The sequence below is a fragment of the Athene noctua genome, chromosome 30 (genome assembly GCF_965140245.1).
Source record: "Athene noctua chromosome 30, bAthNoc1.hap1.1, whole genome shotgun sequence".
NCBI lineage: Eukaryota > Metazoa > Chordata > Aves > Strigiformes > Strigidae > Athene > Athene noctua.
In genome coordinates, this window is record NC_134066.1 from 2845692 (window position 1) to 2864934 (window position 19243).

A 19243-nucleotide genomic window follows, 5' to 3' on the forward strand; every position below is an offset into this window, starting at 1 on the left:
CCCCACCACACCGCAGTGACCCCCCTGTGCCACGGTGACCCCCCCACCACACCGCAGTGACCCCCTGTGCCACCATAACCCCCCCACACACACCACGGTGCCCCCCCCCCAGTTTGCCCCCCCCGCCTGACCTGTAGGCGTAGGCCGCGGTGCCCACGGCGGCGGCCATCAGCACCAGCCCCACGAAGAGCGTGGTCCTGCCGGCGGCGGGCGCAGCGCCTGCGGGCAGAGGCGGCTCAGCACCCCCCCAGCGCCCCCCCCCGGCACCCAGCGCCCCCCGCGGGCCCGCTCCCACCTCCGACGGCCACGCGGGTGCTGGCCACGGCCAGGCTGTTGCCGTTGGCCAGGGAGACGTTGAGGCAGTAGAGGCCGGAGCCGTTGAAGTCCTGGCGCAGGACGAGCTGGCAGGCGGGGGCCGGCGCCACGGCCCAGCACGTCTGTGTCTGCGCCGTCCGGCACTCGGCGTCCGCCACCACCGTGCAGACCTCCTCGGGCAGGCTGCGGGCAGGGGGGGGTCAGGTGGCTGCACACACACACACCCCCCCCCCCCCCCAAAGCCCCGGTACTGTCCCCAGCCCCGTCCCCCCGGCGCCGTCACCTCCCCTCGCAGGTCACCGTCAGCTCCACGCTGCTCTCGCCGCTCCCCGGCACCGCCTGCACGATGGCCACGCTCTCGATGCCCTCTGCGACGGGACGGGGGGGTCAGGGCGGGATCTGACCCCCCCCCCGGACACCCCCTACACCCCCCCTGGCCCCCCCCGGCCCGGCGCTCACGGACGATGTCGAGCTGGGTGGAGAAGGTGCCGTAGCGGTACAGGACGCAGGCGGCGGGCTCGGCCGCGGGGGCCTGGCGCTTCACCAGCACCAGCGGCTCGGCCGGGCCGTCGGGGACAGCTGTGGCTCCAGCCGTGGCTCCAGATGTGGCTCCAGCCGTGGCTCCAGCCAGGGATACAGCTGTGGCTCCCACGGTTCCTCCCGCTGTGGCTCCAGCCGTGGCTTCAACCGTGGCTCCCGCTGCAGCTGCCGCCGTGGCTCCAGCTGTTGCCACATCTGCAGGAGGCAGGGAAGGGGCTGGAGAAGGGCCGGGGGGGGACACCAGACCCTCGGGAACCCCCCAGATGTGGCCTCTCCCCTCTGCCCCGGGGGAATCACCCACCTGCAGCCACCGTTCCCCCCGTGGCCGCGGGGGCCGAGGTGCCCAGCACGTCCCCGGCCGGGGCCACCGAGGTGAGGAGCAGGGGGGCCACGGACACGGCGGTAGCGGGGCCGGTACCCGCGGCTCCACCAGCAGCATCTGCCGGGGTGGTGAGTGCCAGGAGGACGGGCTGGGTGCTGGCGGGGTCCGAGGGCTCGGTGACGGCAGGACCCGAGGGCGCAGCCGCCGATCCCCCCGTGGGCTCCGCCGGCGAGTCGGAGGTCGCGGGCGCTGTCGGCAGAGCGAGGATGAGGAGGGGACCCCCGGCAGGGGCCACCCCAAACCCCCCGGGCACCCCTGCAGCGAGGGGGGGGCTGCTCCGCGCTCCCTTACCGGTGGTGGGCGCCGCGGCGGTGCTCTGCCCCCCCGGCGTGGTGCCGGGGGGCTCCGTGGCCGTGGGTCCCGCCGACGGCGGCGGCCCGGTGGTGGGATCCACGACGGGGGCGGCCGAGGTGCCGCAGGGGCTGAGGGGGATGGCGGCCTGCAGCACCAGGCGGGCGGCGAAGGACCCGGCCTCCAGGTAGGTGTGGGTGACGGTGGCGCTGCGGGAGATGAGGGTCCCGCTCCCGTCCCCGAAGTCCCAGGAGTAGGAGACGTCGGCGTCGCGCAGGTACCGGCTGGGGTCGTGCAGCCGCACGGTGAAGGCCACGGCGCGGTTCCGCACGAAGCGCCCGTCGCCCTCCACCGCGTCCTGCACCTGCGCCACGTCCACCGCGAAGGGCACCTGGTCTGGGGGGACACACACACACACACACGGACACGGGGCGCCGTCAGCTCGTCTGGTCCCACCGGGGTGTCCCCCCCCGCCAGCACCGCCCCCTCAGGCACCCACCGGTGATACTGAACTGGGTGCTGGCGTGGCCGATGGGGATGAACTTCTGGCGGCCGCGGTAGTGGTAGACGACGACCTCCATGGTGTAGGAGCCCAGGGGCACCCCCGCCGTGCCCACGGTCAGCCGGGACGCGGCCCCGTCCACCACCTGCCAGTAGCGCCCTGAGGGACGGGGAGGAACGTGGGGGTGTTGTGGGGGGGGGTCAGGCGTTGCCTCGGGGACCCCCCCAGACCGCATCGGGGTTCGGTGTCATCCTCACCCCACGTCCACCAGACGTAGACGAATTTTCCGCGCTTGCCCCCGGCGCCGGGGGGAAAGGGCTGCCCGTCGGGGAAGACGCCGTCCGCGCCCTCGGCCGGTGGCTCCGGGAAGACGAGGTCACCCTGGGTGACGCGGGTGCCTGCGGGGAACAGAGGGTGAGGCGGGGACGGGGAAAGGAGGCGCGTGGGTGCTGAGGGAGGATTTGGGGGGACGCCGACCGTTGAGGGTGCAGTTCCGTGCCCAGACGACGCGGCCGTCGGGCAGCACCTCCTGGGTGCTGGGGAAGCGCAGGGCGATGGAGAAAGTGGCCTCAGCCCCCGCCATGGTGGGAGCGTCGTTGCTGATGTCGAAGGTGACGTCGCCGCCTGCTCAGGGACAGGGATGGCGGCTCAGGGATGGCACCCAAAGGGCCACCACGAGCACCCCGGTACCCGGCACCCACCTCGCCAACAATCCCGCTGCTGCCGCGACTCCTCCTGCCACGGTCGGTACAACCCCGAGTTCCAGCTCCGGAACGGCGCCGGGCGCCCGCTCCAGGGCTGGATCCCGCCACGGCTCCGGCCACCGGGTCCTGCGGGACAAGGGTCAGAGGGTGGGTGCCCGGCACCCGGAGCGCCCGCGTGGGGTGCGTGTGCGGCTGTGCCGCACACGCACCCCACGCGGGCGCTCCGGGTGCGGCACAAGCGCCCCGCCGAGAAACCCCGACGGTGACACCCCCGGGGGACACAAACAGCCGGGTCACCCCAACTACGGCTGGGTGGGGGGGGCCCTTGGGGACCCCGAGGGCCACGTGACGGGACGGGGCCAGGCCCCGCGTGGGGTAAAGCCCCGTCACATGGCGCCCGGCGCTGCCCAAAGCCTTTTCATGTGACTCTCAGCTGAGGCGGCCCCCAGCGTCTCCCTCGTGGCCCCACACTCGCAGAGTTGGGGTTGGGGGGGGGCTGCTGGGGTCCCCCCACTCCAAAAGGGGGCTGATGGGTCCCTGCTGGGTCCCCTCGGTCACAGATAAATGGGGGGGGGGTGTTGTCCCTGTGTACAGAGCGGGGGGACCCCCAAATCCTACCCCGCTCCCAGAGAGCTGTAGGTGCCCCCCCCGCATCTCAAAGACAACTGGGGACCCTATTTACAGGGTGGGGGGACCCCCAAATCCCACCCCGCTCCCAGAGGGCTGTGGGTGCCCCCCCCCGCATCTCAAAGACAACTGGGGACCCTATTTACAGGGTGGGGGGACCCCCAAATCCCACCCCGCTCCCAGAGGGCTGTGGGTGCCCCCCCCGCATCTCAAAGACAAATGGGGACCCTATTTGCAGGGTGGGGGGACCCCCAAATCCCACCCTGCTCCCAGAGGGCTGTAGGCGCCCCCCCCATCCCACAGAAGTTGGGGACCCCACGACGAGCCCCCCCCGTGGCCTCCAAGCAGCCCCCACCCAGGGGATCAGGGGGGTCTCATCCTGCTCCCGGTGCGATTTTGGGGGGGCGTGGGGGTGTCCGTAATCCTCAGGGTGGTGGGGACGGACCCGCCCCAGCCAGGACCCCCCAAATCAATCCCCCCCCCCCCCGAACCCCACTCACGCTGCTGCGCCGCAGCCAGGACCAGGAGGGTCCCCAGCGCCGCCAAGGCCCCGCGCACCCCCATGCTCCCCCCGGCCTCGTCTCCCCCCGCGTTCGGGCGCCGGCGAGGAGGCAGCGGCCGGGCCGGGGGGATTTGAAGGGGCTCTCATTTGCATAATCCCACCCCAAAACGGGGGGGGGCACCCCCGGCCCCCCCCAGTTGAGTTGCGTGGGGACACGTGTGTGCGCCCCCCCGGCCCCGGTCACACGCTCCGGCTCTGCCCCGGGTGTGGGGGGGGGACACACGACTCGGGGGGGACTCAGGGACCCCCCCAGCTTGGAGGGGGGGGGAATGGGGGGTGCTGACCCCCCCCGCCCCGCGCTCAGCACCCTCCCGGTGGTCACGGATTTGGTCCCAGCGAGGGGTCGGGGCCACCCAACGCGCCCGGGTCACCCCGTTGTGCGGGGGGGGGGAGCCTACGGGGGGGGACCCCGACCCTGCCCACAGACAGGGACCCCCATCCCGCACACGGGGGGGTCACCCCGATCCCTCACACACGCGGGGGGGGGGGGGGGGGGGCCGATCCCGTACACACGCCGGTGGGGGGGGGACACCCCGATCCCGCACACACGGGGGGGGCCGATGCTGCAGGCGCGCAGGGGGACCCCAATCCTGTACACATGGGGGGGGACACCCCGGTGCTGTACCCACACGGGGACCCCCACACTGCAGCCGGGGGGGGGGACACCCCCCCCGATCCCACACACAGAGGGGCGGACCCCAATCCCGTCCGTACACAGGGACCCCCACCCCGCTCGCGCAGGGGGACCCCGACCTTTCCCGCTGGGGGGGGGTGTGTGTGTGTTTTCAGGTCCCACCCGGGGGGGCCCCCCCGTGTGTGCGGGGCCGTGCCCGTGGGTCGCCCCCCCCGCCCCGTGGGGCTGATTCCGGGGGACGCTTCCCGCGGTGCCCCCCGGGGGGGGGGTGTGGGGGGTGTCCAGCCCCATTCCCCATCCCCAGGACCCCCGCCGCCGGGATCGCCCCCCCGCTTCCGCGCGTCTGCTCCCGTCGCTCCTGTCCCTTTAAGGGATCTCCCGCGCCCGTTACGTCACCTCCCGCACCCGCACGTCACCTCCGGCGCGGCCAATCAGAGTGCGGCGGGGGGCGTGGCCAGCGGAAGGCGGGAAGCGGCGCGGGCGGGGCCGCCCCAACATTGTTGCTCGCGGGGGGGAAGCGGCGGCCGCGATCGTTCCACCCGCCCCGGACCCCCCTTCCCCGCCCCCCCCGGGGACCCCCCCCCGGCCCCTCCGGGCACCCCCCTCCCTCCCCCACCGGCTCGGGGTCCCGTCCCGTGTGTCCCGTGTCCCCCCCCCCCCCACCGGGGGCTGCCCCCCCCCCCCCCGCCGGCCCCCCCCCATGGAGAACTTCCAGAAGGTGGAGAAGATCGGGGAGGGCACCTACGGCGTCGTGTACAAGGCCCGGAACAAGGTCACGGGGGAGGTGGTGGCCCTCAAAAAAATCCGCCTGGACACGTAAGTGGCGACGGGGGGGGGCACCGGGGGGGGGGGGACACACACGGACACACACACCGAGGGGGGGGTCCCGGGTCTCACCCGCCTCCCCCGCAGGGAGACCGAGGGCGTCCCCAGCACCGCGATCCGGGAGATCTCCCTGCTGAAGGAGCTCAACCACCCCAACATCGTCAAGTGAGCGCGGGGGGGGCGTGGGGGGGGACACGGCGCGGGGGGGGGGGTGTGGGGGTGACATTGGGGGGGGACACGGCGGGGGGCGTGTGTGTGTGGGTGACATCGGCGGGGGGAGCTCTGCTGTGCTGAGGGAAAGGGGCTGTGGGGAGCCCCCCCGGGCCTGCAGGCCCCCCCCCCGAGGCGATGCGGAGCTGCGGCTGGGGGCCGCGGCCGTTTCGGGGAGGGGGGGTCCAGGCGCTCCCGCTCCCCCAGGCTGCTGGACGTGATCCACACGGAGAACAAGCTCTACCTGGTGTTCGAGTTCCTGCACCAGGACCTGAAGAAGTTCATGGACTCCTCGTCCATCAGCGGCATCGCCCTCCCCCTCATCAAGGTGCTTCGCGGCGGGGGGGGGGGGGTCACCCCAGCGTTCCCCACAGCGCGGGGGGGGGGTCCTGTCTTTGCTGAGACACCCCCCGTGTCCCCGTTTCTCCCCCCGCAGAGTTACTTGTTCCAGCTGCTGCAGGGCCTGGCCTTCTGCCACGCGCACCGCGTGCTGCACCGCGACCTCAAGCCCCAGAACCTGCTCATCAACGCCGACGGCGCCATCAAACTGGCGGACTTCGGCCTGGCCCGCGCCTTCGGGGTGCCCGTGCGCACCTACACCCACGAGGTGGGCGCTGGGGGGGCCGGGGGGGGCGCGCGCACGCAAACGCGCGACGCGGTTGCCCATCGCTGTCCCCGCGGCGGCAGGTGGTGACGCTCTGGTACCGCGCGCCCGAGATCCTGCTGGGCTGCAAGTACTACTCGACGGCCGTCGACATCTGGAGCTTGGGCTGCATCTTCGCTGAGATGGTGGGTGACAGCGCGGGGACGGGCCCCCCCGACCCCCCCCCGGGGTGACAGCGGGGTCCCCGGTGCGCTCAGACCCGCCGTGGCGCGGGGGGGGGGGGACACACACACGGTTCTGTGTCCCCGGGGTGACGCCGCGGCTCCCCTGACGTCACCGGGGCGCGGGGTTGGCGCCCGGGGAATAAAGGGGCTTTGTGGGTGCTGAGGGGGGGGCGTCATGTGAACGCCCCGCCCCGCTCCAGGCTCTGCGTCACGCGGCCAACCGCATCGCCCCGGGGGGGCAACCGGGACCCGCCGCCGCAGCCGGGCCGGTCACGAGGGGCCGGTGTGAGCGCTCACGGGGTGGGGGCCGCGTGTCTCCCCACCCCGGGGTGGGACGGCGGGGCGGGGGGGGGCCGCCCGGCCGCGACTTCGGCATGAAAAGAACCGACCGTCCCGGGGCGCAACCGGCCGCCCCGTCACGGGGTAGGTCGGGGGCAGCCCCACACCCCCCCGCTGCCCCCCCCCCAGATCACCCGGCGCGCGCTGTTCCCCGGGGACTCGGAGATCGATCAGCTCTTCCGCATCTTCCGCACGCTGGGGACGCCGGACGAGGCGGCCTGGCCCGGCGTCACGGCCATGCCCGACTACAAGCCCAGCTTCCCCAAGTGGGCCCGGCAGGACTTCGGCAAGGTGGTGCCCCCCCTGGACGAGGAGGGACGGAAGCTGCTGGCGGTGAGCGAGGGGCACGTGGGGGGGGACACGCGCGATGGGGACACCCCCCCACCCCCGTCACTGATCCCTCTCCCCCCCCCCCTCAGCAAATGCTGCACTACGACCCCAACAAGCGGATCTCGGCCAAGGCGGCGCTGGGACACCCCTTCTTCCGCGACGTCACCCGGGCTGTCCCCCACCTGCGGCTCTGAGAAGACGGGGACCCCCCCGCAGCCCCCCCCCGGCCTCTGGCGGGCAACTGAAGGTGGGGACAGGCAGCTGCCTGCAGCCCGACGCTGCGGAAGGGGGGGGGCTGCCCCCCCCCACAGTGTCCCCCCTCCCGCAAGGAGCCTCCGTCACCGGGGACGCAGCGGTGGGGGGCTGAGGACCCCCCCGTGCCTCCCTCCTGCCCTGGGCTGTGCCCCCCCCGTGGCTGCTGAGGCCCCGACCCCCCTGCCCGGGACAGGGAGGGGTCCCACATCCTGCTCCGCCGCCCCCCAGCGCAGTGAGACCCCCCCCCCTGCCCCCCCGCCCGGACTTTTGGCACTTAAGGCCCCTCCAGGGGCCCCCCCTGGGGGTGGCACGGGGCGGGGGGGGGTGTGTGAGCACCTTCGTCCCCCCCATCCTCATCCTCCTCATCGCGGCACAGCGGGGGGTGAAGCCCTGGGGGGGTTGTGGGGTGTGATGGGGGCTCCCCCCCCCCCCCCGAGCATGTCCCCTGACCACCCCCCCCCATCGCCTCGCTCAGGCTCCGGTGCCCCCCCGCGCCCCCCCCGCGGTTTTCTCGCTGATTTTTGTAATTTCTGCAATTTCGTACGAACATCAAACTCCCGTGTCTGCGCCTGCTCTTGGGGGGGCGTGGGGGGGGCCGGGGCCGCGTCACCGTCACCCCCCGGGGTCTCCCGCATCAGCCCCCCCCGGGCCCCCCCATACGCCCCCTGTGGCCGCTCCGCTCCCGCTATAGGCCCCCCCCGCCCCCCCGGGGCTCCATTATAGCCCAACCCCCCCCCCGGCGGGGCTCCCCGCGCCTGGCCCCGCCCCAGCCCCGCCCTTGCGTGGCCCCGCCCACCCTCGCCCTGGAGCGCCGCTATTGGTTGGGCCGGGCGCCGCCGCGCCCCCGCCGCGTGGGCGTGGTCGCATTCAGGAAGCGGAGCGGCCGCCGGAGGGGTCACAGGTCGCGGCTCCCAGCGGCCTCCTGGGCTGTCAGTCACGGGAGGCACCTCCCATCAGGCACCGCCCCGAATCAGCGTCACTCATGGCGCCGCTGGCCTCGGGTTGGCTGGTCGGGACACTTCTGCCCTGTGATTGGGTGGTGTGGCAGCTTCCTGCGCTCCGATTGGTCCCTCTATCTGTGGCGGACCTCCCCCTCAGGTCACCTTATTTGTTGTTGGTGCCGCCCTCCCGCGTGGCGGCGCCTCCCGTTGGCTTCATGCCCCGTCACTCACTCTAAGCTCCTCCCTCATGACGTTCCCCGCGGCCATTAGCGACGGCTCTCCTCATTCCTATTGGCCAAACTACTGCCCATCCGTCCACTCTCTTCCGCCGATTGGTTTTCCTAAGCGGGGCGGGCCCTTGACTTCCCCATTGGCCCAACGGAGAGGAAGAGGCCCCGCTTCTCGCCGCCGATTGGCGGAGCCGCTCCTTACTCCCGCCCTCGGCAGGAGGGTTTGGTTGAGCCGCTGTTTGTGCGCTTGGGGGCCGCGACGGGAGGGCCGGGCCGGGCGCCGAGGTACCGGGGGGGCGGCGGCGGCCGCGGGAGCGCCGGGCGGGACTCGGGGCGCCGGGGGGGGCTGAGGCGGGCGGGGACCCCCCGGGCAGAGCTCGGGGGGGCGGCGGGCGGCGGGTGCCCCCCCCGGGGGCTCCGGGCGGTGGGGCCGGGGCCGTGTCCCCGCAGCGGGCTGGCGGCGGCCTCGCTCGGGGCAGCGGGAGCGCCGGGATCCCCCCCCCGAAGCTCCTGGGGGCCTGAGCCCCTTCTGCGGGGGGGGAGCGGCCGCGGGGCGACCCAGGGCCCCGCCGCTCCCGCCTGGGGCGGCCCCGGCCCCGCTGCGGGGTCTGCGCCCCCTCCCCGCCCGCCGGGGCTCCCCTGGCCCGCGGAGACGGGGCTGCCGCGGCCGGGTCCCCTCGGGAGGGGCTGCGGGGTCCCCCCCGAGGCGCCGGAGCGGGCAACGTCGGTCCGCGGCGTCCCGCTGCTGCAGAGGCCTCCGGTGCTGCCGTGCCCGTGCCCCCGGGACGGAGCGTCTGTGGTCGCGGCCCCCGGTGCGGGATCAGGCCCTCGCCGCAGTCCGGGCGAAGGGGCCGGGAAGCCCTTTGGGACCCCGAGGAGCAGCCGCGGGTCCCGCCCGGCGAGGCCGAACCGTCCCGGTGGGTGCGTGAGCGTCCAGGTGAGCCGGGAGAGGCCCCGGCGCCCCGCCTGGGGCTGCCCCTCTCCCGCAGCTCCCTCCCGCCCCTACAACGGTCCCACCGATTTCTGCTCCGGACCCGCCGGGCAGCCCCGGTTCCCCTTTCCGAGGGACCGGTTGTACCGAGAACCTGCAGCCAGCGGCGGCTCCGCACCGGAGCCCGGATCCCTCCCGGGAGGAGGCGAACCCGCGCCGGGGCGGCCTTGAGCGGGCGAAGCGTGGGGGGACGGCGCGTGGCCGGGACCCGCCTGTGCCACGGGGGAGAGTCGTGTCTGCGCCGTCCTCCGCGGCAGCGCACCGGCACGGGGCTGACGGAATCGCGAGACCTCGATATTTCGTTAAGAGAGATCCCGAACGACGGGACGAGATCGTACGGCGCTCCTCGGCAGGTGCCTCAGGTTTGCTCCCCCGGCACGAGCTGCCTGAAACCGGGGGCTCCCCCTTTAACGGGGAACCCCCCCGCACCCCAGCACCGGCTGGGCGAGTCCGCGCCGAGCCCCCGCGCGCCTCTGGGTGGTTGCTCGAGCGCGATTGGGACATAGGAAAAGTCTCGCTGGCAACAGGAAAGCAGTTAGCCCAGACGGGCTGTTGCAACCCTCCGCTCCGATGGCCCCTTCTCCCGGCCCAGCCGCCGCGGGGCTCAGCGGTCCCGGTGCCGCGGGCGGGTGGGCGAGACGCCGCCGGACGGCGCGTGCCGAGGAGGCCGCGGGAGCGTGCGGGGTCTCCTTCGGGAAGGGCGGTTTGGAGGAGACGGAGCGAAGCGGCCTCGGACCCCCCGAACCTCGCGCAGGCACCGGTTGACCCGTTTGCTGCCGCCGGCGCAGCCCTCGGCCCCGGGAAGCCCCCGCCGCGGCGGGGGGGCGGGTTGTGGAGCCCTGCTCGTGGTTGCCGGTGCTCGCCGCGTCGCGCCGTAAATCTCGCTCGAGCAGCGATTGCTGATGACACGGAAACGCGCCCGGAATAGCCGCGGGCGCCTGCAGGGCGACGTACGGTCAACTTTCACCTGGCGCCGCGATGTTTTAGTGGGAATCTCTGGTGCTTTTGGGAGTCTCTGGATCTTCTGATGCCCCAAAGCCCGGGTTTGCCTGCGGGAAGGGGAATTCGGGTGATTGTACCTTCCGGAGCGGCTCCTTCCAGGGCCGGCCGTGCCCGGGGGGAGCCTCGGGGTCCCGCTCAGCGAGGCGGGGGTGAGGACGGGGCCGTTTCTTTGCAAACCCCGGAGCGTTCCCAGGAGCCGACGGCTCCGTGGGCCGGCGCTGGCTCCGTCCAGGACCTCGCTCCACGCGGAGCTTTCCCTGCAGCTCCCGCCTCGCCGTCCCGAGGAGGAGGATGAGGAGACCCAGGCGATGCTGGGGGTCCGCAGGTGGAGGGATCCACGGTGGCTCCTGAGGCCCTGGAAAAGGCGACCTGCGGTTTGCGCCCACCGGTTGCCAGCGGAGCGAAGCCGCTGCCGCTCCCTGCGTGTGTCGGGGCCTCGCGGCTCACCGGGACCGTCCCGCTCCGAGCCGGAGCCCCGCGGCTGCGGGCGCCTGGCGGCTCCTCCCGCGTAACCCAGCGCAGGGTGGTTCTGGGCGCGCGGGGGGACCCGGCGTTGTAAATCCCCGGGCGGTGGAGGTGTGACGGCGCCGGGTCCCCGCTGCCTCGTGTGCGAGTGCCCTCGGCCGCTGCGCTCGCAGGAGCCCCAGGCCGCTGCTGGAACAGCCCTGGGGCTCGGCGCAGCGGGCAGGGAAGCGGCCATGAGGAGGGAGGGAGCCGCTTTGGGATCGTGGCCGTGGCTCCTGGCCTGCGGCAGGGACCGGCCCCGGCAGCGCCGGGCTGAGCGGGCACGGTGGATCCGTCCCCAAAGCGGATTCCGGCAGCGGTTGCTTCGCCGCTCGGTGATATTTGCAGGGGAAGGCGCCGATCCCGCTGGCAGCGGGAGGCCGAGGGCCGAGCTGCGGCCGCTGCGTGGGTCCCTCTGCGTCCCCCCGTCCCGGGCAGGGCGTAGCACCGAGCCTGGGGAGATGCGGGGGGCTCCACCTTGTGCTGCGGGGCTCAAGGGTGGCTGGAGCTGACATCGTGCCCCAGCGCCGCTGCTGGAGCGGGTCCTGCTGGGCACCGGCCCGGACGGGGATTTCTGCTCGGAATAGTTAAAATACTTGTGAAATATTCAGCCCTGCTTCTAAGCTCGTGAGAGTAACGCTTGGCTGGAGCGATCCGGAGCTTCATCCGTGCTTGGCTTCACCCTGCGCGAGCTCCCCGGTGCCCTTCTGGATCAAAACAAAGAGCGTTGGCAGGAGCCTGGCAGGCGGGTCCCGCCGAGGCGCTGGAGGGGGGAGGCAGCGTCCCCGCGGCCGAGGGGTTCCCGTTCCCCGGGCCGGGCTGTGCCGCAGCGGCGGCGGGAGGGCTCCGGGTCAGTGTCGGTGCCGCGGGAGTTCCCTGCCGGGCTTGTCCGGTTTTACCCCGCCGGCGTCCTCCGGGGAAGGGGAACTGGCAACAAACAACTTTCCCCTTGTTGGTTCTGGGCTCTGTCGTCCTCGTCCCGCCGCCTGCCCGGCCCCGCCGGCGCAGATAAACCTCTGCCGCGGCTCCGCAACCTTGGGGCTGGCGTGTCCGCGAGGGGGAGAGGTTAACTCCTCGAGAAAAACACAAATCCCGATTTCTCCCACTTTCTCTGGGCGTGTGAACCGAAACTCCGGCTGCCTGGTGACCCGCAGGTTTTGTCTCTTCTCCCAGCGCCCATCCCCGGGGGTGTTGGGGGGCCGCGAGCGGGCAGAGACCCGAGAGCCCGGAGCTGCCCGCGCTCCGTCCCGGAGGGGGATGTCACCGGCCCCCGCGGCGCTGCCGCCCATCTCCTGCCTGGAAAACAAAGCGAACCCGGGGCCCAAACCAACCAACCCGGGGCCGAGGAGCTCGAAGGCAGAGCCGGGTGTTTGTTTCCTGGCGGGGAGGCCGCGGGAGCCGTTGCGGCGTCGCGGTTGGGGCCCCGAGCCGCTCGCTGCCGGCCCCTCGGCGCAGCCCGGCCCGGCCGGGGGCCGCTCGCCGGGAGCGGGAGGGCCGGGAGCACCGGGAGGACTGCTGACTCACTCCCAGCCTCCTCGCATCCCGTCTGGCTCCCGGATTAGCTCCTACCCACCAGTTTGCTGCTCCGTGAAATCCCTCCGGCACAGAGCGGCCGGGGGGGGCGCGGCCCGGGGGAAATAACCCCTCACCGGGCGCGTGTCGTCGCTCGAGGCAAGATGAGCTTTGCCCGCCGAGGCTCGGTGGAGCCCATCTCGCTGCGGGGGGACCCGGGGGGCGTCGCAGCGCGCCGACGGGCTCTCTCCTCCTTCCAGCAGAGCCGAGCGGAGCGAAGGCCAGCCCCAGCCCCTGCCCCGCGCCGACGCCTCGGTGCCTTCCCGGGTCCCCGGTTCTCAGGGCGCGCGGCGGCGCCAGCAGCACCCAGGCCATGACCAGCCGAGGAGGAGCCGCCAGGCCGAACGGGCAGTCCCAAGCCAGTAAGATCTGTCAGTTCAAACTGGTGCTGCTGGGCGAGTCGGCGGTGGGGAAATCCAGCCTGGTGCTGCGCTTCGTCAAGGGCCAGTTCCACGAGTACCAGGAGAGCACCATCGGCGGTGAGTGGGGCAGCGGCGCCCGCGGCGGCTGCTCCCGGGGCCCCGCGGTTTTGCCTCGCGCCGGCGCCGTTTCCCCTCCCGGTGCTCCGGGCACGGGCCCCACGCGGCCCCGGTGGGATGCGGGAGCCCTGGCCCGCCCCCCGATGAGCCCCGCTGCTCGCCCGGAGCAGACGGGATTTTGATTTTTATTTTCCTCTGCACGATGTGACTAACGGGCTCCTTCGCCCGCCCGGTCCCGGAACCGGCCGCGGGCTCGGGGCGCTCCCGGGGCCGGGCTGGGGGTGCGGGGAGGGTCCCCCGCTGCAGCGGGGGTGGCTGACACGGTGCAAACGTCACCTTTCCCCCCCCCTCGGCAGCGGCGTTCCTCACACAGTCCGTCTGCCTGGATGACACGACGGTAAAGTTTGAGATCTGGGACACGGCCGGGCAGGAGCGGTACCACAGCCTGGCCCCCATGTACTACCGGGGGGCACAAGCCGCCATCGTGGTCTATGACATCACCAACCAGGTAGGGCCCCGCCGCGGCTCGGGGGGGGGCTGGCGGCCGCCGGGGGGCTCCCCCGGGGAGGAGGGGGCGGCACGTGCCGGGGCCGGGGGTCCCCTGAAGCCTCGCCCCGAGTTCCCGGCTCTGCTCATAGGAAACGTTCGCCCGGGCGAAGACATGGGTGAAGGAGCTGCAGCGACAAGCCAGCCCCAGCATCGTCATCGCCCTGGCCGGCAACAAGGCCGACCTGGCCAGCAAGCGCATGGTGGAGTACGAGGTGAGTGCGGGGCTGCCTTGGCCCCCCCCCGGCCCCGCGCCGGGCTGCGGCCCCTCACCCGGGGTCTCTTCCAGGAGGCGCAGGCTTACGCCGACGACAACAGCCTCTTGTTCATGGAGACGTCGGCCAAGACAGCGATGAATGTCAACGATCTCTTCTTGGCCATCGGTGAGGCCGCGGGGGGCGAGGGGGGCGGCTGCTGCTCCCCGCGAGGGGAAACGGCCCCCGGGGCTGAGCCGCGGGGTGGTCCCGGGGTCCCGCCGGGCCCCCTCCCGCCATCTCCCCCATCTCCCCCCCCTGCAGCCAAGAAGCTGCCAAAGAGCGAGCCGCAGAGCACGAGCGGGGCGGCGGGCCGGAGCCGGGGCGTGGACCTGCACGAGCAGAGCCAGCAGAGCCGCAGCCAGTGTTGTAGCAACTAACGGGCAGCGGCCGCCCGCGCCAGAGGAAGAGCGAAGATAAAACCTCCATCCCCGTCCACCTCCTCACCTCCGTAACGGCACCGAGACCCCGTCTGAACCGAGACCCTCCCGAGAGCTCCCTCTAACTGCACTTTTTAATGCTTCGAAACCGCCACCAGACACCCGCCACCCCCCTCCCGACGGCAGCGGAACGAGATCAGCCGGGGACTTAACTTCCAGACAAACAAACTCTTCTTCACTTTGTATTATAGGTGCAAATAGCGACCTAATATTCTGATTTTTTTTTTTTTTTTTTTTTCCTCCCTCCATCTTCCTCCCTCTCCCACCTCCCTCTGTGCTTTGGTAAATCCGGGCCCCGTCCCGTCTCCCCTTCCCCGGGGCGGGGAGAGGCCCCAGGAGGTGCCACCGTCGGCCTCGGAGGTTCCTGCTCTGGAACCGGAGACCCCCGGAAAACGCGGGATTTTTCCGAGGTGGTCTGTCGTGGATTTCTTTTTACTTTTTTTTTTTTTTTCTTCTTTTTTTTTTTTTTCCCCCTTCTCTTTCTTCTTGTTTGGCTGTCGGGGTGGGCGGGAGGAAAGCTGCAGTGTCCTTGTTTCCTAGGTGGCCTTTTTTTTTTTTTGCTGGAGGATCGGAAGTGCCTGGGAGTTTTGTGGGGGGCAGCGGGGTGACGCCGCGGGTCACCCTCCGCCGTTACCGAGGCAACGAACCCCCCGATTTCTCCTCTTGCTCCATGGTTCGTCCCCCCCCCCGGGCCGGCAGCGGGCGAGGGCTGTCTCTGGTTTGCACTTTAGTCACGGAAATGTCCCGTTCAGACGCACCTTGGTTGGTTTTTGGTCGGTTTTTCCCCCCCCCGGGTCCTGCTGGGCCCGAGCCGGCGGGGGGAGGCGGCACCGCGCTGCTTTGGGTTCGTTTTTGCTTCCCCCGAGGTGTCGGGGCTCGAGGGACCCTCGGTCGGGGCGTCACCAGGCGCCGTCGGTCGGTGCCGGCAGCCGAGGGGGGTCCCGCAGAGCCCCCCCCGGGGGCAGGCCGGTGCCTCCGGTCAGGGTGCTGCCGCACAGGGGCTCACCCGGGAGCGGGGACCCCCCGGTACGGGACCCCGGATCCTGTCGCTCCCAGCGCCCTCGGGGGGACGTGCCTGTGGGGGGGGGGGCTCTGGGGAGCCCCCAGGGCCGGGGGTCAGCGTGGGCCCCCCCCTCGGCACCGTGGGGCGGAGGGACCCGTCTCGTATGAAGCCCCCCCCGCCCCTCCGCGGGTCAGAGCCCCCACTCAGACGCCCCCCCCACCCGGGGAGGGTCTGGCTGCCCCCGGCACGGGGCCACGGTTGTGTCTTCTGGTGGTGGCGGAGCCCCCCCGACCCCCCCCCTCGTATCGGGGACTCGTATTTAACCCGGGACTGGGGGGAGCGGGGCTGGGCACCCCATTGCCCCCCCCCCCCCCGTGGTGACCCCAACGCCCCCCACCATCCCACCCTGGACCAAATGGGGACACTGCAGCTTTTCTTCTCACTCCTTTTTTTTTTATTATTTTATTTTTTTTCCTTCTGCTTCTCTGATTTTTTTTTTTCTTTTTTTTGCCTTTGAGAAAGCTCCTCCCTTACATTTAAATAACAATCATGGTAACAGAACTCAACCGCCGATTTACCGATGTATTTAATGTAAGTAAAAACCAAACGACAGAAAAGGAAGGGAAAACAAAACAAAACAAAAATCTCGTGTGTGCTCAGGGAGGGATTTCGGGGGGCCGGGGGGGGGCCGGGGTTGTTGACTTAGAAACCACCTTCCCCCGGTTCCTGCCCGGTGCCAACAGCCGGTGCGCGGCCCCAGCCCTGCCCCGATAACGCTTATCGGGGCGGCCAGCGGGGCGTGGGCCCGCGGGTGTTGGCCGCCGCCCGCGGAGAGCGGCGGGACAGACGCCGGTTGCCCGCGGGGGGCGGCGAGCCCCCGGTGGCGGCGCTGGCCCTTTAAATCCGCCGTTGCCCCTTTAAGCCCCCCGCTGCTGTTGCCCCTTTAAGCCCCGCCCCTCCGGCGGACCCCTCGCGCTGCAGGTTTAAGCCCCGCCCGCGCCGCCCCTCTGGGCCCGGGAGGGGGCGTGGCCCGTGGGCTCGCCCCCGCCGCCGAGGCCACGCCCATCGCCCCTCTCTTAAAGAGGCAGAGCCGGGCCGGAGGTCGCGGTACCGGAGCCGTAACGCAGGTGCGCGGCGGGATGAACCGGGATCGCGGCTGGGGGGGGGCGCAGCGGCGAGGGGCGGGGGTGCCCCGCGCGGGTCCCCGGCTCTCTCTCCCACCCTCCCCGGGGCCGCGGGGGCTTCCCCCGGTGCCCGTTACCGGCGCCCGTTACCGGCGCCCGGCCCAGCCACTCTCTCCCGCCCAGGTGCCGCCGCGATGCTGCTGCTCCGAGCCCTCACCGGGCGCAGGTAGGAGCCGCCCCGTCGGGGGTCCCCGGTGCCGCCGCCCCCCCCCGCCCCGCGCCGCTCTCAGCTCCGCTCTCCCCGCAGGCTCCCGCCGCTGCCGCTGCCCCGTCGCGCCTCCTCCCGCGTCGCCCCCGGGAGCCCGGTCGCGGGGGGACCCCGGGGGGCGGCCCCGGTGCTGGCGGCGCTGCTGGGCCTCGGAGCTGTCCTGGCCTACGGAGAGCGGCGGCGGCGGGTGAGCGGGAACGGGGCGGGGGGGGGACAAACCCCGGGACGGTGAGATCCCGGCCCCGGGGGGGCAGCACCGGGATGCCCCGGTCCTCCGGGGCCGGGGGGGGCGCGGGGACAGCCCCGGGTCCTTCTCTGGGACGGAGACACCGCGGGAGGGGACACGTGGCACCGGGGCCCCCGGGGGGCGGCACCGGGGGGGGCAGCACCGGGAAACGCTCTGGACAGCGGGTGCCACGTCCCCCCCCGCGCCGGCTGCGGGTCCCTGCCCCGGGGGGCCGGTTTTTTTTTGGGGTGATGGGGGGGGGGGCCGGGGTGCAGCGCTCCCCGCTGACGGGACCGGGGTCCCCCAGGTGGCCCAGGCGGCCCAGGCCCCCCCCGCCCCCCGCTACCCCCAGTACACGCGGGAGGAGGTGGGGCGGCACCGCTCCCCCCGGGACCGCGTCTGGGTGACCCACGGCACCGAGGTCTTCGACGTCACCGACTTCGTGGAGCTGCACCCCGGGGGGGCCGACAAGCTGCTGCTGGCGGCGGGGGGGCCCCTGGAGCCCTTCTGGGCCCTCTACGCCGTCCACAACCAGCCGCACGTCCTGGAGCTGCTGCGGGAGTACAAGGTGGGGGAGCTGAGCCCCGAGGAGGCACCGCCGGCCCCCGACGCCGCCCAGGACCCCTTCGCCGGGGACCCCCCCCGGCACCCCGCGCTGCGCGTCAACAGCCAGAAGCCGTTTAACGCGGAGCCGCCGGCGGAGCTGCTGGCCGAGCGCTTCCTGACGCCCAACGAGCTCTTCTTCACCCGGAACCACCTGCCGGTGCCGGCGGTGGACCCCGGCTCCTACCGGCTGCGGGTGGAGGGCCCGGGGGGCCGGGCGCTCTCGCTGTCGCTGGCCGAGCTGCGCAGCCGCTTCCCCAAGCACGAGGTGACGGCCACGCTGCAGTGCGCCGGCAACCGCCGGACCGAGATGAGCCGCGTCCGCCCCGTCAAGGGGCTGGCGTGGGACATCGGGGCCATCAGCACGGCCCGCTGGGGCGGCGCGCGGCTGCGCGACGTCCTGCTGCACGCCGGCTTCGCCGAGGAGCGGGAGGGCGAGTGGCACGTCTGCTTCGAGGGGCTGGACACCGACGTCGGGGGGGCTCCCTACGGCGCTTCCATCCCCTACGGCCGCGCCCTCAGCCCGGCCGCCGACGTGCTGCTGGCCTACGAGATGAACGGCGAGGAGCTGCCGCGCGACCACGGCTTCCCCCTGCGCGTGGTGGTGCCCGGCGTGGTGGGCGCCCGCAGCGTCAAGTGGGTGCAGCGCGTGGCCGTCAGCCCGGCCGAGAGCCCCAGCCACTGGCAGCGCAACGACTACAAGGGCTTCTGCCCCTCCGTGGACTGGGACACGGTGGATTACACGACGGCGCCCGCCATCCAGGAGCTGCCGGTGCAGTCGGCCATCACCCACCCGCGCCCCGGCGCGGCGGTGCCCGCGGGGGAGCTGACGGTGAAGGGCTACGCCTGGAGCGGCGGCGGGCGGGAGGTGGTGCGGGTCGACGTCTCGCTGGACGGCGGCCGGACCTGGCGCGTGGCACGGCTGGCGGGCGAGCGGCCGGCACCGGGGCGCGCCTGGGCCTGGGTGCTGTGGGAGCTGGAGGCGCCGGTGGCGGCGGGCGCCGAGCTGGAGATCGTCTGCAAGGCGGTGGACGGCAGCTACAACGTCCAGCCCGACACCGTGGCGCCCATCTGGAACCTGCGCGGGGTCCTCAGCAACGCCTGGCACCGCGTCCGCGTCACCGTCACCCGCTGAGCGCCGGCAGCTTTCCCCGCTCGCCCGCGGCCGCTCGAAGGTCGCCGCGTTTTACGGCCCCCGACGTGTGAAAGTGGCTCCATAAAGATTGCGCAGTTTTATGGACTCGGCGGTTTCCTGGGGTGGGGCGGGGGCAGCGTCCGCGTAGCGGGACGGGGGGGGGGGTTGCAATGGGGTGGGGAGAGGCCCCGGGGGACCCCACAGCCCCCCCCCCCCCCCCACTGCACAGCGCGGCTGCCCCTGTCCCCAGGTGACCCCGGGACCCCCTGACCCCACAGGACCCTGTGACCCCCCCGGACCCCCTGACCCCACAGGACCCTGTGACCTCACGGGACCCCCGACCCCACGGGACCCTGGTGACCCCACGTAACCCCCAACTCTGTGGGACCCCCCTGTGACCCCGTGGGACCTTTATGACCCTAAATAACCCCCCGCCCCTGTGGGGTTCTCGCCGTCACCCTCCAGCCCCCGGGACCCCCCAGGACCCTCCCTGGGATATTCCCGCCGCCCCCCCCCCCGCAGCGCCCTCACGGCCCCCCCCGACCCCGCAGCCCCCCGGCACTGCGGCCTCCCGCCCCCGT

The 19243-nt window shown here is 72.8% G+C and overlaps 5 protein-coding genes across 10 annotated transcripts in view; 4 read left to right on the top strand and 1 right to left on the bottom strand.

Moving 5' to 3' along the window:
* Nucleotides 1-137, top strand: part of DGKA (diacylglycerol kinase alpha) — a 2785-nt gene extending 2648 nt beyond the window's left edge. The window contains exon 8 of the mRNA XM_074929425.1: nucleotides 113-137. Coding sequence (XP_074785526.1) covers nucleotides 113-137 — 25 coding nt within the window. The remainder of the gene's footprint in view (nucleotides 1-112) is intronic.
* PMEL (premelanosome protein) lies at nucleotides 137-3952 on the bottom strand (the record flags this gene model as incomplete). The annotated part of the gene is made up of 11 exons (XM_074929572.1): nucleotides 3862-3952; nucleotides 2732-2860; nucleotides 2508-2654; nucleotides 2288-2428; nucleotides 2028-2189; nucleotides 1529-1924; nucleotides 1157-1426; nucleotides 775-1050; nucleotides 599-683; nucleotides 296-498; nucleotides 137-219 (listed from the first exon to the last, which is right to left on the bottom strand). Coding segments are annotated over exons 1-11 (1956 nt in total), but the record flags the coding sequence as incomplete, so codon positions are not given.
* Nucleotides 3953-5257: 1305 nt separating this feature from the next.
* CDK2 (cyclin dependent kinase 2) lies at nucleotides 5258-7819 on the top strand. 4 transcript variants are annotated; one of them, XM_074929748.1, is made up of 7 exons: nucleotides 5258-5373; nucleotides 5470-5547; nucleotides 5800-5920; nucleotides 6029-6199; nucleotides 6280-6381; nucleotides 6889-7092; nucleotides 7179-7819. In XM_074929748.1, the coding sequence occupies exons 1-7, from the start codon at nucleotides 5258-5260 to the stop codon at nucleotides 7281-7283; spliced, it is 897 nt and encodes a 298-aa protein (XP_074785849.1). In that variant the 3' UTR covers nucleotides 7284-7819. The 4 variants fall into 4 exon arrangements, with proteins under 4 accessions (XP_074785849.1, XP_074785850.1, XP_074785851.1 ...); XM_074929749.1 differs by lacking the exon at nucleotides 6280-6381; XM_074929750.1 differs by lacking the exon at nucleotides 6029-6199.
* Nucleotides 7820-8722: 903 nt separating this feature from the next.
* On the top strand, nucleotides 8723-14520 carry RAB5B (RAB5B, member RAS oncogene family). 3 transcript variants are annotated; one of them, XM_074929753.1, is made up of 6 exons: nucleotides 8723-8800; nucleotides 12788-13063; nucleotides 13420-13571; nucleotides 13702-13824; nucleotides 13899-13992; nucleotides 14128-14520. In XM_074929753.1, exons 2-6 carry the CDS (start codon nucleotides 12898-12900, stop codon nucleotides 14241-14243), a joined length of 651 nt encoding a protein of 216 aa, XP_074785854.1. In that variant the 5' UTR covers nucleotides 8723-8800; nucleotides 12788-12897; the 3' UTR covers nucleotides 14244-14520. The 3 variants fall into 3 exon arrangements, with proteins under 3 accessions (XP_074785854.1, XP_074785853.1, XP_074785855.1); XM_074929752.1 differs by having other exon boundaries at nucleotides 8731-8800; nucleotides 12785-13063; XM_074929754.1 differs by lacking the exon at nucleotides 8723-8800 and adding an exon at nucleotides 11839-11862.
* A 128-nt stretch (nucleotides 14521-14648) lies between these two features.
* On the top strand, nucleotides 14649-18763 carry SUOX (sulfite oxidase). The gene is made up of 4 exons (XM_074929747.1): nucleotides 14649-16433; nucleotides 16614-16656; nucleotides 16738-16885; nucleotides 17232-18763. The coding sequence occupies exons 2-4, from the start codon at nucleotides 16625-16627 to the stop codon at nucleotides 18660-18662; spliced, it is 1611 nt and encodes a 536-aa protein (XP_074785848.1). The 5' UTR covers nucleotides 14649-16433; nucleotides 16614-16624; the 3' UTR covers nucleotides 18663-18763.
* Nucleotides 18764-19243: the final 480 nt, after the last annotated feature.

Coding starts and splice junctions, on each gene's coding strand:
- RAB5B (XM_074929753.1), top strand. CDS start 12,898: ATGACCAGCCGAGGAGGAGCCGCCAGGCCGAACGGGCAGTCCCAAGCC. Junction 13,825..13,898: donor AGCGCATGGTGGAGTACGAG/GTGAGTGCGGGG, acceptor GGTCTCTTCCAG/GAGGCGCAGGCTTACGCCGA. Junction 13,993..14,127: donor CGATCTCTTCTTGGCCATCG/GTGAGGCCGCGG, acceptor CCCCCCCTGCAG/CCAAGAAGCTGCCAAAGAGC.
- CDK2 (XM_074929748.1), top strand. CDS start 5,258: ATGGAGAACTTCCAGAAGGTGGAGAAGATCGGGGAGGGCACCTACGGC. Junction 5,548..5,799: donor AACCACCCCAACATCGTCAA/GTGAGCGCGGGG, acceptor CCGCTCCCCCAG/GCTGCTGGACGTGATCCACA. Junction 7,093..7,178: donor AGGGACGGAAGCTGCTGGCG/GTGAGCGAGGGG, acceptor CCCCCCCCTCAG/CAAATGCTGCACTACGACCC.
- SUOX (XM_074929747.1), top strand. CDS start 16,625: ATGCTGCTGCTCCGAGCCCTCACCGGGCGCAG. Junction 16,657..16,737: donor CGAGCCCTCACCGGGCGCAG/GTAGGAGCCGCC, acceptor CTCTCCCCGCAG/GCTCCCGCCGCTGCCGCTGC. Junction 16,886..17,231: donor ACGGAGAGCGGCGGCGGCGG/GTGAGCGGGAAC, acceptor GGGGTCCCCCAG/GTGGCCCAGGCGGCCCAGGC.